This window comes from Macaca nemestrina, chromosome 18 (genome assembly GCF_043159975.1).
Source record: "Macaca nemestrina isolate mMacNem1 chromosome 18, mMacNem.hap1, whole genome shotgun sequence".
NCBI classification, from domain to species: domain Eukaryota; kingdom Metazoa; phylum Chordata; class Mammalia; order Primates; family Cercopithecidae; genus Macaca; species Macaca nemestrina.
In genome coordinates, this window is record NC_092142.1 from 27,550,118 (window position 1) to 27,567,747 (window position 17,630).

Genomic DNA, 17,630 nt, shown 5'->3' on the forward strand with positions numbered 1-17,630 from the left:
GGTATCTGAGTTACCAGCAGCACATCTGTACAGGTTTGCAGCAACCTCACTTCCTGCCTGTTAAGAATTCGTCTCGGGCACAAGGCAGGAAAAGAGACCGAGGCAAGTTTCAGAGCAGGAGTGGAAGTTCATTAAGAAGCTTCGGAACGGGAAAGAAAGGAGAAATACACTTGGAGGAGACCCATGTGGGCACTGACCCTAGGACGTTCTAGGACCAAGGCTGGCCCTTTCCCATGATTCTTCCCTCACAGTGAGCTGCCTGCATGCACAGTGCGCTCCTTACCGTTGGGAGGTGGGCACACACACGGTGTGTAGAAAGTTGTACGGATGCCCATCTGAGGCTTTCTTCCCTGTTCTGGTGATGTGCCCCCGGGAGGCCATGCTTTGCCATTTGGTCTCTTAATGTGCATGCTGGGGAAGGTGCGTCTCTCTGGTGACTGCATTCAATTAACACTTTAGTGCATCAGGTGTGGACCATCAGGAAGTGGCCTCTCCCTGGCAGCAGCTGCCAATTCATCACTTTTAGAGAGGCAATGTGATAATTGCCAAACCATTACCCAATATTCCTAGTGGGTGGGGGAGAGCCCCGCTTGTGCCTGTCTAACTCCCTATAACAGTTTCAGCCAGGATTCCTGCTTTAGCAGGAGAGAATAAGCCTTTCTGTGCCAATCCACACCTTCCCTAATCTCGCCACTGAGCTTGCATCTTCTGTCCGCACCTTCACTTTCTTTGTTATGGCTCACTGGAGTTCTTTCCTTTTTCCTCACTTAGCAGATAATCTCTAGCCTCATCAGTTCCCAAGACTTTAGCAACAGCCTGCATGCTGATCATGCTCAGATTTATCCACTTCCAATCTGTGATCTAAACTCCAGTTTTATTCTTTTGTGTGGTTTTAGCTAATGCAACTAGGGAGGCTAAAGCAACTTCGTCCTGGATGCTAATTCACCGTGTTCACTTCTGATTAATTCCAGTTCTGGGAAGGACTCCAAGATTTCCAGTTTGTCTATTGTTCCTTGTGTAAGAGTACATACTGACCAGAAATCCTGCCCTGGGGTCACACAACCTTGATGCTATCATACTTCAGTTGTCCAGTTGTCTGAACCACCCCTTCCCTATGGTATACAAGCCCTGGGGGTACTGGCACCAGGATCCACCATCTGGCCTCACCGCCACCCGAGACACAGAGGTAGCTTCTGTTCCTAGGGCTCTAAATGTTTCTAAGGGGATGTGTTCTCTATATGACAATGCATTGTGTAAAGCTGTGGTGGCAAAAACAGTGTCATACATGTGGGACAACATAGATCAATATCACAAGCAACTAATGAAAAAGAAATTGGTCTTCATAAAAATTAAAAACATGTGCTTCCAAGGACACAACTCAAGACAACTGGCTGGATGCGGTGGCTCACACCTATAAGCCCAGCACTTTGGGAGGCCAAGGCAGGTGGATCACTTGAGGTTGGGAGTTTGAGACCAGCCTGGCCAACATGGTGAAACCTTGTCTCTACTAAAAGAAATCCAAAAATTAGCTGGGCGTCGTGGTGCATGCCTGTAATCCCAGCTACTCGGGAGGCTGAGGCAGGAAAATTGCTTGAAGCCGGGAGGCAGAGGTTGCAGTGAGCTGAGATTAAGTTACTGCACTCCAGCTTGGGCGACAGAGTGAGACTGTCTCAAAACAAACAAACAAACAAAGACAACTAACCAAACTTTAAAATGGTAAGATACACAGATGGCCAACAGCATATGAAAAGATGCTCAATACCATTAACCGTTAGGGGCACACAAATCAAAACCACAATGAGACTCTACTTCAGACTCACTAGAATGGCTGTAATCAAAAAGAGAGAGGCCAGGCATGGTGGCTCACATGTGTAATCCCAGCACTTTGGGAGGCTAAGGTAGGAGGATTGCTTGAGCCCAGGAATTTGACACCAGCCTGGGCAACGTAGTGTGACCCTGCCTCTGCCAAAAATAAAAAAGACAGACAGAGACAATAGCACGTGTTGGCGCAGATGCAGAGTGGGAACGCACATTGCGAGTGGGAATGTAAGATGGTCACCCCGTTGGAAACAGCATGCAGCTCCTCAGAAGGCTAAACACAGTTTATGTTTATGCTTATTAAGATAAACATAGTGTAGTACGTTAAAAAAAACACACACATTAGTAATTCTACTCATAGATATGTACCCAGAAATGAAAACATGTCATGAATACAAAGAAGGAAACAACAGACACTGGGCGGGGGAGGGCGGGAGGAGGGAAGAGCAGGAAAGATAACTGTTGGGTACTGGGCTTAATACCTGGGTGATGAAATCATCTGTACAGCAGACCCCCATGACACGTATTTACCTGTGCAACAAACTTTCACATGTATCCCCAAAACCTAAAAATTTTTTTTTTTTTTTTTTTTTTTTTTTTTTTTTTTTGAGACGGAGTCTCGCTCTGTCGCCCAGGCTGGAGTGCAGTGGCGCAATCTCGGCTCACTGCAAGCTCCGCCTCCCGGGTTCACGCCATTCTCCTGCCTCAGCCTCCCGAGTAGCTGGGACTACAGGCGCCCGCCCCTGCGCCCGGCTAATTTTTTCTATTTTTAGTAGAGACAGGGTTTCACCATGGTCTCGATCTCCTGACCTTGTGATCCGCCCACCTCGGCCTCCCAAAGTGCTGGGATTACAGGCGTGAGCCACCACGCCCGGCCACCTAAAAAATTTTTTTTTGTTTTTTTGTTTTTGAGAGGGAGTCTCACTCTGTCACCCAGGCTGGAGAGCAGTGGCGCAGTCTCGGTTCACTGCAAGCTCCGCCTCCCGGGTTCACGCCTTTCTCCTGCCTCAGCCTCCCGAGTAGCTGGGACTACAGGTGCCCAACACCACACCTGGCTAATTTTTTTGTGTGTGTTTTTAGTAGAGACGGGGTTTCACCGTGTTAGCCAGGATGGTCTCAATCTCTTGACCTTGTGATCTGCCTGCCTCGGCCTCCCAAAGTGCTGGGATTATAGGTGTGAGCCACTGTGCCCAGCCCAAAACCTAAAATTAAAGTTAAAAAAGAAAGGCCAGGCGCGGTGGCTTACGCATGTAATCCCAGCACTTTGGGAGGCCAAGGCAGGTGGATCACCTAAGGTCAGGAGTTTGAGACCAGCCTGGCCAACATGGTGAAACCCCATCTCTACTAAAAATACAAAAAGTAGCCGGATTTGGTGGTAGGTGCCTGTAATCCCAGCTACTTGGGAGGCTGAGGCAGGAGAATTGCTTGAACGAGAGAAGCATAGATTTCAGTGAGCAGAGATCACGCCACTGCACTCCAGGCTGGGCAACAGAGCGAGACTCTGTCTCAAGAAAGAAAAACAAAAAGAAAACATGCCCACACAAAAACTTGTACACAACGCTTATAGCAGCATTATTCATAATAGCCAAAAAAAATGGATGTAACCCAATGTCCATCAGCTCATGAATTGACATGTAAAATGTGATATAGCAAAACAATGGAATGTTATTTAGCAATAAAAAGAAAGTGCAGGCCTGGCATGGTGGCTCACGCCTGTAATCCCAGCACTTTGGGAGGCCGAGGCAGGTGGATCACCCAAGGTCAGGCGTATCACCTAAGGTCAGTTGTTCGAGACCAGCCTGGCTAACATGACGAAACCCCGTCTCTACTAAAAATACAGAAATTAGCCAGGCGTGGTGGCGGGCGCTTATAGTCCCAGCTATTGGGAGGCAGGAGAAACACTTGAACCCGGGAGGCAGAGGTTGCTGTGAGCCAACATCGTACCATTGCACTCCAGCCTCAGTGACAGAGTGAGACTCCGTCTCATTAAAAAAAAAAAAAAAAAAGTGTAGACTACATAAATCTAAAGAGACAGAAAGTAAATTAATATTTGCCTGGGAGTGGGGTGGCCGTGTACCATGTATTTAAAATGTGCAACTCATTGGTTTTTAGTATATTCAGAGTTGTGCAACCATCAGCACAATTTTAGAACATTTTCATCACCTGGCGAAAAAAACAAAACAAAACAAGACAAAAACCCATATTCATTAATAGTCACCGTCCTTTCTCTCCCAACCCTTCCCCACCCAGCTTTCTATGGATTTGGCTATTCTGCATATTTCATGTAAATGGAAACACAATATGTGGTCTTCCATGACTGCGGCTTCTTTCACTTAGCATAATGTTTTCAGGGTTCATCCATGTCATAGCGTGTCTCAGTACTTCATTTCTTTCTACTGTCAAGTAATATTCCACTGTATGGATAATACCACACTATATGCATTCGTACAGTTTCTCTACCTCCTTCCCAACTCTTGTCTCTTTTTTATCATAGGTGTGAAGTGGTGTCTTCAGTGGTTTTGACTTGCATTTCCCAATGGCTAATGATACGGAGCATCTTGTCATGTGCTTGGTGGTCATTTATATGTCTTCCTTGGAGAACTATCTATTCAGATCATTTTTGTATGTGGGCTGAGGTAGGGAACCAGATTCATTCTTTTACATGTGGATATTCAGTTGTCCCAGTACCATTTGTTGAAAAGATTATTCTTTCCCCACTAATTTGTCTTGATGCCCTTGTTGAAAATTAGTCAGCCATTTCTGGTCTCTCAGTTCTATTCCATTGAACTAGATGTCTTTGCTTATGCCGGTACCACACCATCTTGATTACTGTAGCTTTCTTTTTTTTAAGTTAAAAAATATATAAAGTGGAGGGGGGCTCAGGCTCGTCTGCACCCCTGGCTGCAAGTGATCCTCCCGCCTCAGCCTCCCAAAGTGCTGGGATTACAGGCGTGAGCCTCTGGGGCCTGGCCACAATTGATTTTTGTTTATTGATCTTGTGTCTGCAACTTTGCTGTGAGTTCTAACCTTGTTCTTAGTCCTAATAGTTGTTTAGTGGATTTCTTAGGGTTTTCTATATACAAGGTCATGTCATCTGCAAATGGAAATAGTTGTCCTTCTTCCTTTCCAGTCTAGATGCCTTTTATTTCATCTTATTGCCTCATTGCCCTGGCAAGAGCCTCCAGAACAATGTTGACTAGAAATGACAAGGGCCCATGCCCATCTTGTTCCTGATTGAGGGGAAAGCTTTTAGTCTTTCACCTTTAAGTCTGATATTCATTGCGGGTTTTTCATAGATGCCGTTCATCAGGTTGAGGAGGTTCCCCTCTATTCCTAGTTTGTATGTTATTATACTTTTAGATAACAGCAACAGAGCCTGTAAGAAGATACGAATAAATACATGGAGAGAGGTTTACAGTTCATTAAGTGCGGGGAAGAGTTTGCTCCATTCAGTGTGAATCTGATCTCTGAGTAGGAGGATGAGTTAGTTGAACAACTATTTAAAAAAAAAAAAAATAGAGGTTGAGGCGGGTGGATTACGAGGTCAGGAGTTCGAGACCAGCCTGGCCAAGATGGTGAAACCCCGTCTCTACTAAAAATACAAAATATTAGCCAGGTGAGGTGGCAGGTACCTGTAATCCCAGCTACTCTGGAGGCTGAGGCAGGAGGATTGCTTGAACCCAGGAGGCAGAGCGTGCAGTGAGCAGAGATTGTGCCACTGCACTCTAGCCTGGGCGACAGAGCAAGACTCCATCTCAAAAAATAAATAAAAAATAAAAATAGAGACAAGGTCTTGCTATATTGTCCAGGCTTATCTCAAGCTCCTGGACTCGAACCATCCTCCTACCTTCACCTCCTAAAGTGCTGGGATTACAGGTGTGAGTCATTGCACCCAGCCTGAACAAACTTTGTAAGATGCAGGCTATTGTACAAAATTTTAGCACCCTAAAAATATCTCCTCTTATTTTATCAAATATACCTTTATCTTTAGGCATATGTCTATTTTCACCTAGTTATAACTTACACTTTTGATTATTTTTGGTTGTCTTTTTACTCTTGTTCTAATTATCTTTTCTTTTTCTTTTTCTTTTTTTTTTTTTTTTTGAGACGGAGTCTTGCTCTGTCTCCAGGCTGGAGTGCAGTGGTGTGATCTCGGCCCACTGCATCCTCCACCTCCCAGGTTCAAGTGATTCTCCTGCCTCAGCCTCCTGAGTAACTGGGACTACAGGCGACCACCACCACGCTCAGCTAATTTTTGTATTTTTAGTAGAGACAGGGTTTCACCATGTTGGCCAGGATGGTCTTGATCTCTTGACCTCGTGATCTGCCTGCCTCGGCCTCCCAAAGTGCTGGTATTACAGGCATGAGTCACCACACCCGGCCCTAATTATCTTTTATTGTACAGAAGCATTTTATTTTCATCAGAGTACATTAATCTTGATTGAGATATTTTACAGTAGTTAATTTCTCTTCCCATGCTTGCTTGGCGTGGTGGCTCATGCCTGTAATCCCAGCACTTTGGGAGACCGAGGCAGGCGGATCACCTGAGGTCAGGAGTTTGAGACCAGCCTGGCCAACATGGTGAAACCCCATCTCTACTAAAAATACAAAAATTAGCCAGATGTAGTGACACACGCCTGTAGTCTCAGCTACTCAGGAGACTGAGGCAGGAGAATTGCTTGAACCAGGGAGGCAGAGATTGCAGTGAGCCAAGATCGCACCACTGCACTCCAGCCTGGGTGACAGGGCAAGATTCTGTCTCAAAAAAAAAAAAAAATTCTATTCCCACTATAAGAAAGTAACAGTGTTTTATGACTTGGAAAGTGTCTTCATATAAAATCTTATTTGAATCTCCCAAAATATAGCAGAGATGATTCCCATTTTACGGATTAAAATATGGATACCAGAAATGTTTGAATCATTTGTCAGGATATTGGCAGCAGAGCAGGGGCCAACAGTATGCTGTCTTTTTAAGGCACTTAATATTGACTCCTTGACTCCTTGACTTGGTCAAACATATGACATTCAAACATATCATTAGGGTAGAGGAGAATCTGAGGATAGCTTGCCACTGTATTCATTTCTTATGGCTGCCATAACAAGTTACTGCAAATTGGGTGGCTTAAGACAAGAGAAATTTATTCCATCACAGTTCTAGGGGCCATAATTCCAAAATCAAGATGTCAGCTTGGTTGCAAAGACAAGGGATTGGTTGCTTCTTGGAGGCTTAGAAAGGGCTGTTACTCCCTGCATCTCTCCCGGCTGGTTGGGTGGCTGCTGGCAGTCCTTGGCATCCCTTGGCTTGCAGCTGTCCAAGTTCAGTCTCTGCTTCTATCTGCATCTGGCTGTGTGTCTGGATTAAGGGCACACCCTATTCCACTATGACCTCATCTTAGTGATATCTTAAATACTTCTGCAAAGATCCTAATTCCAAACAAGGTTACATTACAGGTACCCCAGTTAGGACTACAATGTATCTTTTTATTATTATTATCTTTTAAAGAGATAGGGTGTCATGTCGTGTAGGCTGGAGTGCAATGGCGCAATCATAGCTCACTGCAGCCTTGACCCCCTAGGCCCCAGTGATCCACTCACCTCAGCTTCTCGAATAGCTGGGACTACAGATATGTGCCACTATGCTGGGGCAAGTTTTTAATTTTTTTTTTTTTTTTTTTTTTTTTGAGACGGAGTCTCGCTCTGTTGCCCAGGCTGGAGTGCAGTGGCCGGATCTCAGCTCACTGCAAGCTCTGCCTCCCAGGTTCATGCCATTCTCCTGCCTCAGCCTCCCGAGTAGCTGGGATTACAGGCGCTCGCCACCTCGCCCGGCTAATTTTTTTTGTATTTTTAGTAGAGACGAGGTTTCACCGTGTTAGCCAGGATGGTCTCGATCTCCTGACCTCGTGATCCGCCCGTCTCGGCCTCCCAAAGTGCTGGGATTACAGGCTTGAGCCACCGCGCCCGGCCTAATTTTTTTTTTTAAAAACGGGATCTCACTGTGTTGCCCAGGCTGGTCTCAAACTCCTGGCCTTAAGCAATCCTCCCACCTTGGCCTCCCAAAGTGCTGGGATTACAATGTTAGCCTCCAGACCTAATGTATCGTTAGAGGAGGTACAGTTCAGCCCACAGCAGCCACTAACAGAGTTTTCTTCTGTCCTCACTCCCCCACCAGGCGCCCCTGTAGACAATGGCCCTCGTGTCTGCCGATTCCCGCATTGCAGAACTTCTCACGGAGCTCCATCAGCTGATCAAGCAAACCCAGGTAAAAAGTCACCACTCTCCATTTCCAGATGGGAACACAGGCTTTGATGCTGAGCTGTGAAGTGGGGGTGGTGTTTGTGTTCAGAGAGATTGGACACGCAGGAACCAAAATGATGTAACAAAGGTGAGAGGAAGGGAATTTGGGGTATGGCTACCATTCCTGTTGGATTTTCCACATGTACAGGATTTCATGATTCATTTTGTTTGACAGCTATCCTGAGATAGAGTTCACATGCCATACAATGCATCCATTGAAAGTGTATAATCCAGTGGTTTTTCGCAACTCACAAAGTTGTGCAACCATTACCACAATCAATTTCAGAACATTTTTGGCACCCAACAAAAATGCCCCATATCTTTCCTTACCTTACACCCTATTAATTCAGGCAAACAAAAACACTCTTTTTCTTTTTTTTTTTTTTTTTTTTTTGAGACGGAGTCTTGCTCTGTCACCCAGGCTGGAGTGCAGTGGCCGGATCTCAGCTCACTGCAAGCTCCGCCTCCCGGGTTTACGCCATTCTCCTGCCTCAGCCTCCCGAGTAGCTGGGACTACAGGCGCCCGCCACCTCGCCCGGCTATTTTTTTGTATTTTTTTAGTAGAGACGGGGTTTCACCGTGTTAGCCGGGATCGTCTCTCGATCTCCTGACCTCGTGATCCGCCCGTCTCGGCCTCCCAAAGTGCTGGGATTACAGGCTTGAGCCACCGCGCCCGGCCCACTCTTTTTCTTTTTTGAAACGGAGTCTCACTGTGTCATCTAGGTTGGAGTGCAGTGGTGTGAGCTCGGCTCACTGCAAGCTCCGCCTCCTGGGTTCAAGCGATTCTCCTGCCTCAGTCTCCCTAGTAGCTGGGATCATAGGCACACACCACCATGTCCGGCTAATTGTTTTTGTATTTTCAGTAGAGATGGGGTTTTGCCATGTTGGCTGTCTCTACTAAAAATACAAAAATTATGTAGACGTGGTGGCGGATGCCTATAATCCCAGCTACTCAGAAGGCTAAGGCAGGAGAATCACTTGAACCTGGGAGGTGGAAGTTGCAATAGCACCACTGCACTCCAGCCTGGTCGACAAAGCAAGACTCTGTCTCAAAAACAAAAAACAGCCATTTTCCCCCTATTTGATATATTTTCTTTCACAGATACAAGGGAGATGTGTATTGGTGCCTATACCTCACTTGGGCTCTCGGCATGCCCCACCATATTTTGCCCACGATAATCAGGGTTTATAGCTACACAGGGATCAGCTTGCTGGCAGTTGTGCACCACACAGCCAGGAAGGAGTAGATCCCAGAAATTCCTTCCCAAAAGATACCATTTTTAGGCGTAACCTGGAGAGTAAAAGTCAGAAGATGCCAGCACTCATTGCTAAGTGAAAGATGCCCGTCTGAAAGGTTACGTGCTGTCTATTCCGACTGTAAACAAAAAGCAAAACTAGAGAGAGTGAAAGGATGAGCGATAGCCAGGGCCTTGGGAGAGACAGGATGAAAGGGACGGATAGGTGGGGCACAGAGGATTTTAGGGGGTGGAACTCTTCTGCATGGTACCGTGATGGTGGGCACGCAACATGATGCGTTGTCCAAACCCGTAGAACTACAGAACACATGGAGTTAACCATCATGGGGATGGATGTAGTTAATTATCTAACAGTATCAGCTCATAAGTTGTAGCAAACACACCACACTAATGCAAGATGTTAACAATAGGGGAGACTGTATAGGGCAGAGCAGGTATGCATACAGGAGCTCTGTGCCATCAGCTCAGCTTTTCTGTAAACCAAAACTGCTCTAAGGAAGAGTTTATTAATAAAATGAATTGTAAAATAAAGGAAAAAAGGGCCGGGCGTGGTAGCTCATGCCTGTAATCCCAGCATGTTGGGAAGCTGACGCGGGTGGATCACCTGAGGTCAGCAGTTCGAGACCAGCCTGGTGAACATGGCAAAACTCCATCTCTACTAAAAATTAGCTGGATGTGGTGGTATACGCTTGTAATCCCAGTTACTAGGGAGGCTGAGGCAGGAGAATCACTTGAACCTGGGAGGCGGAGGTTGCAGTGAGCCAAGATCGCACCACTGCACTCCAGTCTGGGCGACAAGAGTGAAACTCCATCTCAAAAAAATAAATAAATAAAGGAAAAAAAAAGATACTGGCAGATTGCGCATTCCATTCAGTCATCCACAGACCAGTTTATCATCATCCCATACAACCAGGGTGTCCCTCAGACAGCTGCCGCCGAGTTCCCAGACTCCCATCTCACCCATCAGCTTCCAAAAGCAGGTGTGGTCCTGACAGACACAGGGCTTCGCCCTTTCAGGCACCCGGTGTAACTGACCTCTCTCTGAGCCTCTCTTAAGGTATGAATACAATGGATTTCCCTCATCGCATAACCCATTTAATTTGTTCTGTTAACTCGGCTACTATTTCTCCTCTCCATTTGTGATTGGTTTTCACCCAAACTTTTCCACCTTTGGAAGGGATGCTAGCTTTGGCCACTGTACCTGGTCCAGATTGCAGTGGCAGCAGTCTAGCACGTGTCCCCGCTGACCCCAATCCATTCCCATTTGTATGGGGTGGGGCCACACAGGTATAGACTATCGGCCTTCTGGAGCACTAGGCAGCTATGTTCACTGTTAACCTCATTTTGCAGGTTGTGGTGAAGGCACAACCCACCCATCAGGCACTTAAAAATTCTCACACGAAGGCTAAAAAGCATAGTCATAATTTCTTGCTTAGGAACCATGTCAGTTTCCAGCATCTTCAGTCACAGCTCTGCTCCCAGGACCACTGATATGGGAGGAATTGCACCAGTGTTCTTCCCCACTCCTTCTTCCCCACATCAGTTGATCCTACCTGTATGTGTCAATTTCTGGACTCCGGATTCTGTTCTGTTGATCTATATGCCAGTACCACACCATCGTGATTACCATAGCTTCATAGTAAATTTTGAAATTGGGAAATGTGAGTTCTCCAACTTTTTTTTTTTTTCCCCCAAGATTGGGGATAATCTGGGTCCCATGAATTTCCATATGAATGTTTGGATGAACTTGTCAATTTCTGCAAAGAAGTCAGCTAGAATTTTGATGGGGATTGCATTGACTGTATAGATTGATTTTGTCTCTTTGATAAAGGACTATTGTTAAAGATATCACTTATGATTTAACTTTAATGCCCTCTTTTTTAAAAAAAAAAACAGAGTCTCACTCTGTCACCCAGGCTGGAGTGCAGTGACACAATCTCAGCTCACTGCAACCTCCACCTCCCAGATTCAAGCAATTCTCCCACCTCCAACTCCCACATTCAAGCAATTCTCCCACCTCAACCTCCAGAGTAGCTGGGACTATACTCACATGCTACAATGCCCGGCTAATTTTTGTATTTTTAGTAGACGTGGGATTTCACCATGTTGGCCAGGCTGGTCTTGAACTCCTGACTTCAAGTGATTTGCCTACCTTGGCCTCCCAAAGTGCTGGGATTACAGGCTTGAGCCACTGCACCAGGCCCTTTAATGTCTTTTGTAATGCTTTTGCATTAGTCAAAGGAGAAAATCATCTTGAACTCCTGAATTTGGATTTAGAAAATCAGGTCCATGGCCGGGCACCCTTGCCTGTAATCCCAGCACTTTGGGAAACCGAGGCAGGTGGATCACAAGGTCAGGAGTTCAAGACCAGCCTGGCCAAGATGGTGAAACCCTGTCTCTACTAAAAATACAAAAAATTAGGCCAGGTGGGGTGTCTCATGTCTGTAATCCTAGCACTTTGGGAGGCAAGGTGGGCAGATCACGAGGTCAGGAGATCGAGACCATCCTGGCTAACATGGTGAAACCTCTCTCTACTAAAAATACAAAAAATTAGCCAGGCATTGTGGCGGGCGCCTGTAGTCCCAGCTACTCAGGAGGCTGAGGTAGGAGAATGGCGTGAACCCGGGGGGCGGAGCTTGCAGTGAGCCAAGATTGTGCCACTGCACTCCAGGCTGGGCGACAGAGCGAGACTCCGTCTCAAAAAAAAAAAAAGAAAAAAGTTAGCCAGGTGTGGTGCTGCGTGCCTGTAATCCCAGCTACTCGGGAGGCTGAGGCAGAGAATTGCTTGAACCTGGGAGCCAGAGGTTGCAGTGAGCCGAGATCACGCCACTGCACTCCAGCCTAGGCAACAGAGCAAGACTCCATCTCAAAAAAAAAAAAAAAGAAAAGAAAATGAGGGCTATGTTTTGGGGATGGGGACTCTGGCCTGGCTCGCAGGGTGCCACAGCAGCACAAAGGGCCACCGTCATGTCCTGCCGCTCTTTTCCTTACAGGAAGAGCGTTCGCGGAGCGAACACAACTTAGTGAACATCCAGAAGACCCATGAACGGATGCAGACAGAGAACAAGAGTGAGTACCTGGGCTCAGGAGAGAAAGGGGATGAGATGGGGCTGGGGTGGGTATGGCCAGGACTGGGACCGAGGTGGTCATTGTATTCAAAATAGATGTGCATGTATCTGCATATTCCAAAATGCAGCAGGGGGGACAGCTTTCCGTTAATCTGGGTGACCTGAAGAGCTAAAATCCCTCCACTCGGAGGATTCGAAAGGCACTGAAATGAGGCTGTATCTAGGGAACCTTGCCCTGAGAACACAGAAGCACCCCAGTTAGCTGGTGTTTTCTAGAAAGGAGCTTTGTTCCCAGGTGGCCCCTGCATATGCCCTGAGGCCCTCAGGTGGTCAGATTCTGGGGCTGGAGCTTTCTTACTCTGGGTAACTCTGAGAATTGTGTTTTCCTGGGTCCTGACAAATCATTTTCTGTGCGTGTCATGATGGGGAAAAGGTAAGACAGTCCTCTCGCAGATGTAGGGATGGCATTTGTACCATATAGAAATGTGGATTCGTGGAGCCTGGGGGTATCCGTCTGGGGAGCACTCCTGAGCCAGCAGAGCTCTGACTGAAGCTACGGCCTCTCTGTGCCTCCACGAGTGTGATTCCAGTGCATGGAAGCAGTGCCATGCTACTGTGCCTGCCCTGGCCCTGCATCCTAATCCCTGTTTCCTCTGCAGTTTCTCCCTATTACCGGACAAAGCTGCGTGGCCTTTACACAACCGCCAAGGCCGATGCAGAGGCTGAGTGCAAGTGAGTACTGTGCTCCCGCTCCCCCGCCGCTCCCTCCTTGCCTCAGGGCTAGGCTGCAGGCACATTTGGACCAAGTCCCCAGCCTGCCTTCCTCCCATGGATAAGCTGATTGCTACTCCCGGCCTCTCCCTTGGGTCCGGCATTTCCTGTCCCACTGCTAGGCCCACTCTTCCAGTTACCTCTGCTGCTAACGCCTTTACAGAAGGCAGCAAGGCGTGAATCAACACTGCCATTTACTGGTTCTGTGACCTTGGCAGAGTCATTAAAATAGGGATATCAGGGGCTGGGTAGCTCAGATCTATAATCAAAGCATTACAGAGGTGATTGGGAGGCCGAGGTTAGAGGATAACTTGAACCCAGGTGTTTGAGACCAGCCTGGGCAACAAAGTGAGACTTCGTCTCTACAAAAAAATGTTTTAATTAGCTGAGCGTGGTGGCATGTGTCTGTAAGCTTGGCTGGGAAGTCATGCTCACGTGACCTAAAGGTTTTATGGTTCTAAGATGGAGAAGTTTCACTTCCAGAAAACTGCTGCTTTTAAAATGATCTTAAGGCCGGGTGGGCACGGTAGCTCATGCCTGCAATCCCGAGTGGGCGGATCACCTGAGGTTGGGGGTTTGAGACGAGCCTGGCCAGCATAGCGAAACCCCATCTTTACTAAAAATACAAAAATTAGCCAGGTGTGGTGGCGCACGCTACTTGGGAGGCTGAGGCAGGAGAATCCCTTGAATCCAAGAGGTGGAGGTTGCAGTGAGCTAAGATCGTGCCACTGTACTCCAGCCTGGGCAACAGAGGGAGGCTCTGCCTCAAAAAAAAAAAACTAAAATAAAAAATAAAATGATCTAAAAACATTGTTTCCTTGAATCTCTACAGTGAAACTGCAGTAACTTTAGGAACTTGAACATCACATTCCTCTCCTTTGAGAACACACTGGTTCTCAAGTCTGACTGTGCCCAGAGGCTGTGTTTATTTGGGGGGGAACTCCAACATTGGTATTAACTATCTGACATTTCCTCACTAGGAGGATTCAGGCTTTACACTTTTGGCACAGAAGAGATATCTCTGGTGGATCATATTAGGCGGCATAGGATGCTGTCTGTCCCATTGGTTAAAGTGGTATCTTCCACGTTTCTCTTATATCAGATTACTGCTGTTTTCCGTTGTGTGATTGATTGATTGATTGATTGATTGATTGATTGATTAAGACAGGGTCTCACTCTGTCGTCCAGGCTGGAGTGCAGTGGCATGATTATGGCTCACTGCAGCCTCAAACTGCTGGGCTCAAGTGATCCTCCTGCCTCAGCCTCCTGAGTAGCTTGGACTATAGGCGCATGCCACCACCCCACCTAATTTTTGTATTTTTTGTAGAGATGGGGTTTCGCCATGTTGCCCAGGCTGGTCTTGAACTCCTCAGTTCAAGCATTCCACCCACCTCGGCCTCCCAAAGTGCTGGGATTACAGGTGTGAGCCTCTGTACCTGGCCTCCGTTGCATAATTAGTAAGTGTCTTGTAGGGAGATACTTTGAGACTGTAACTATCCCGTTTATATCAAACACACTAGTTTTAGCATCCATTTGTGATTTGTGCATGAAACAATTGAGATTTTTTAAAGTTCCCCCAGGAGATTCTGATGCCCACCAAGGTTTGAAAGCCACTTCAGTAACACGTCACAGAAGACAATTTAGGACAGGCTGCATAAAACTATGTCCTCCAAACAGGCCTGGCACCAGTGATGAGACTCTCAGAGTTCTCTTTGGCCCCGTGGCTCTTGCTCCTTCTCTGTTTTCTGGGGTCCCAGTGCTCACAGCCTGAGGTGACACTGGCTGGGCCATCCCTGCATCGTACGCAGCAGGCAAGCTGTTTCCTGTCCCTGCGTTTTTTTGGCTGCGCTTGGCCTACCTCCATCTTTTGGCCCTGGCCTGGTGACGTCCATGAGTCCCATGCCCTGGGGCACCCCCAGACACCTCCCGAGATGCTGCATCATGCCCAGTTCCTATGCGTCTCCCTCCTGCCGTACAAAGGTCTTTAGAACTCTGGGTCATTTCAGAAGCGCTTGCCAGAGGAATGGACCAGGGTTTGCCATGGTATCGGGGGAGAATAAAATGACCCAAAGTGGAGTTTGTGCTGCTGACTGCTGTGGAAATATTCTTATTTTTTTAAATGGAGTTTTGCTCTGTCACCCAGGCTAGAGTGCAGTGGCACGATCTCGGCTCACTACAAGCTCTGCCCCCAAGGTTCAAGCGATTCTCTTGCTTCAGCATCCCAAGTAGCTGGGATTACAGATGCCCGCCACCATGCCGGGCTAATTTTTGTATTTTTAGTAGAGAACGAGTTTTGCTATGTTGGCCAGGCTGGTCTCGAGCTCCTGACCTTAAGTGATCCCCCTGCCTCAGCCTCCTAAAGTCCTGGGATTACAGGCGTGAGCCACCACAGCCAGCCCTGCTGTGGAAATACTCTTTGGGAAGATTTCCTGAGATTTAGGATGAAGAAGCCTGACTTCAGCAAAGCTCTGTGTTTGCTTCTGCTGGGTTCTTTGGGTTCCTGCCACCCTGGAATCCCCATAAACGTCACAGAGGCTTCCTGCGGATGCAAGGCCATGCAGCGGTCTGTCTTTGGGTGCAACCTTTCAGAAAGGATGAGTTCCTTCCACCCAGTACTGCTCTGAGCCAGCACCTCTCCCCAGAGTCTCCCCTCCTTTTGCGTGACCTGGGGTAGACCTGAGGCCCCCTCTCCTCATTTCAGGAGGTTCTGGCAGCCTTTCTGCAGGGTTTGCCTAAGGCCGCTTGCCTGTGTCCTTTCCTCTCTGGGATCCTGTATTCTCTTAGTTTTTGGCCTGCTGCTTTCTACCACCTTATTTTTTATGTTCTTAAGACTAAAAAAACACATACTGAAGATTTCTAGTTTTCTTTTTCTTTTTTTTTCCTGAGATGGAGTTTCGTTCTTTTTTGCCCAGGTTGGAGTGCAATGACGTGATCTCGGCTCACTAACCTCTGCCTCCCAGGTTCAAGCGATTCTCCTGCCTCAGCCTCCCAAGTAGGTGGGAATACAGTTACAGATGCTCGCCACCACGCCTGGCTAATTTTGTATTTTTAGTACAGATGGATTTTTGCCATGTTGGTCATGCTGGTCTTGAACTCCTGACCTCAGGTGATCCACCCTCCTCGGCCTCCCAAAGTGCTGGGATTACAGGCGTGAGCCACCACACCCAGGCAGATTTCTAGTTTTCACCAGTGAGGTTGGTCTGAATAACCCAGCCTGCCTTGACCAGAACAGGAAACTGCACACACCTGTCATTCCACCTGCGCAGGAGGGACTGCTGGAGCCTGGGACCAGCCTGGGCAATATAGGGAGACCCAAAACAGAAAAAATGGAAATGAAGTCTGTGCTATGTGTGTCAACCAAACCCTCTTTCTCCCTTCTCCCCGCCCTCAGCATCCTTCGGAAAGCTCTGGACAAGATCGCGGAAATCAAGTCTCTGTTGGAGGAGAGGCGGATTGGTGAGTGGGAGAGGATGTGCTGGGAGGTCCTTTGCTAGGACAGGGGAGGCCCTTCGGGCAGCAGTCACCCTCCCGTGGGGGCCTGCAGCCACCGCCTGCTGGGATCCTCCCACGGAGGCTCTGCCACTGAGAAGGGACAGGAGATCATTCCCAGCGCCCAGAGGCAGGGGTTTCCCAGTTCTCCCTCAGCAGCCAGAGATCATCCCACTGCAGCCCCTCATCACCTGCCCCTTCTGGGGCCTGGGCCAGTCACCGCCTCCTTCCTGCCATGGCCCACGCCCATCTCTTGTCCTGGCTGGTTCTGCAGAGCCACCCACTGTGTGTCGTAAAGCCAGCCTTCCAGACCCCTTCAGCCTGCATTACGCTCTCCTACCCGTCTGCCCTCCCAACAGTCTCACGGTGGGCAGAATCTTGGCACTTCAACGACCCACACAGCCATGCTGGTTCTGTGTGAAGTCAAGTGGGGTGTCCAGCCGTGCCTAAGGAGGTTGAAGGTGCACATTTAATTGTTGTGGCTCTTTTTTTTTTTTTGAGACAGAGTCTCATTCTGTCGCCCAGGCTGGAATGCAGTGGCTGGATCTCAGCTCACTGCAAGCTCCGCCTCCCGGGTTTATGCCATTCTCCTGCCTCAGCCTCCCGAGTAGCTGGGACTACAGGCGCCCACCACCACGCCCGGCTAGTTTTTTTGTATTTTTTAGTAGAGACGGGGTTTTACCATGTTAACCAGGATGGTCTCGATCTCCTGACCTTGTGATCCGCCCGTCTCGGCCTCCCAAAGTGCTGGGATTACAGACTTGAGCCACCGCGCCCGGCCTGTTGTGTTCTTTTTAACTTTTTATTGAATTACAACGTATATTAATAGGAGAAAAGTACATGTAAGTGCAGAGTTCAATGACATATTCACTAACTAAACACACTTCTGTAACCAGCATTCAGATCAGCAAACACAGCCTGAACAGCACCTCGG

General features: G+C 47.8%; 1 protein-coding gene across 3 annotated transcripts in view; it reads left to right on the forward strand.

Annotated features, from left to right (window-relative positions):
* LOC105482876 (SAGA complex associated factor 29) overlaps positions 1 to 17,630 on the forward strand; it is a 40,321-nt gene that overhangs the window by 20,742 nt on the left and 1,949 nt on the right. For 2 of the 3 annotated variants that reach the window (XM_011743300.3, XM_071084347.1), the window contains exons 2-5: positions 7,988 to 8,077; positions 12,362 to 12,437; positions 13,096 to 13,168; positions 16,599 to 16,663. In XM_011743300.3, coding sequence (XP_011741602.2) covers positions 8,003 to 8,077; positions 12,362 to 12,437; positions 13,096 to 13,168; positions 16,599 to 16,663 — 289 coding nt within the window. In that variant the 5' untranslated portion in view covers positions 7,988 to 8,002. Of the gene's footprint in view, positions 1 to 4,312; positions 4,455 to 7,987; positions 8,078 to 12,361; positions 12,438 to 13,095; positions 13,169 to 16,598; positions 16,664 to 17,630 lie in introns of all 3 variants that reach the window. The other variant, XM_011743301.3, reaches the window with a different exon arrangement.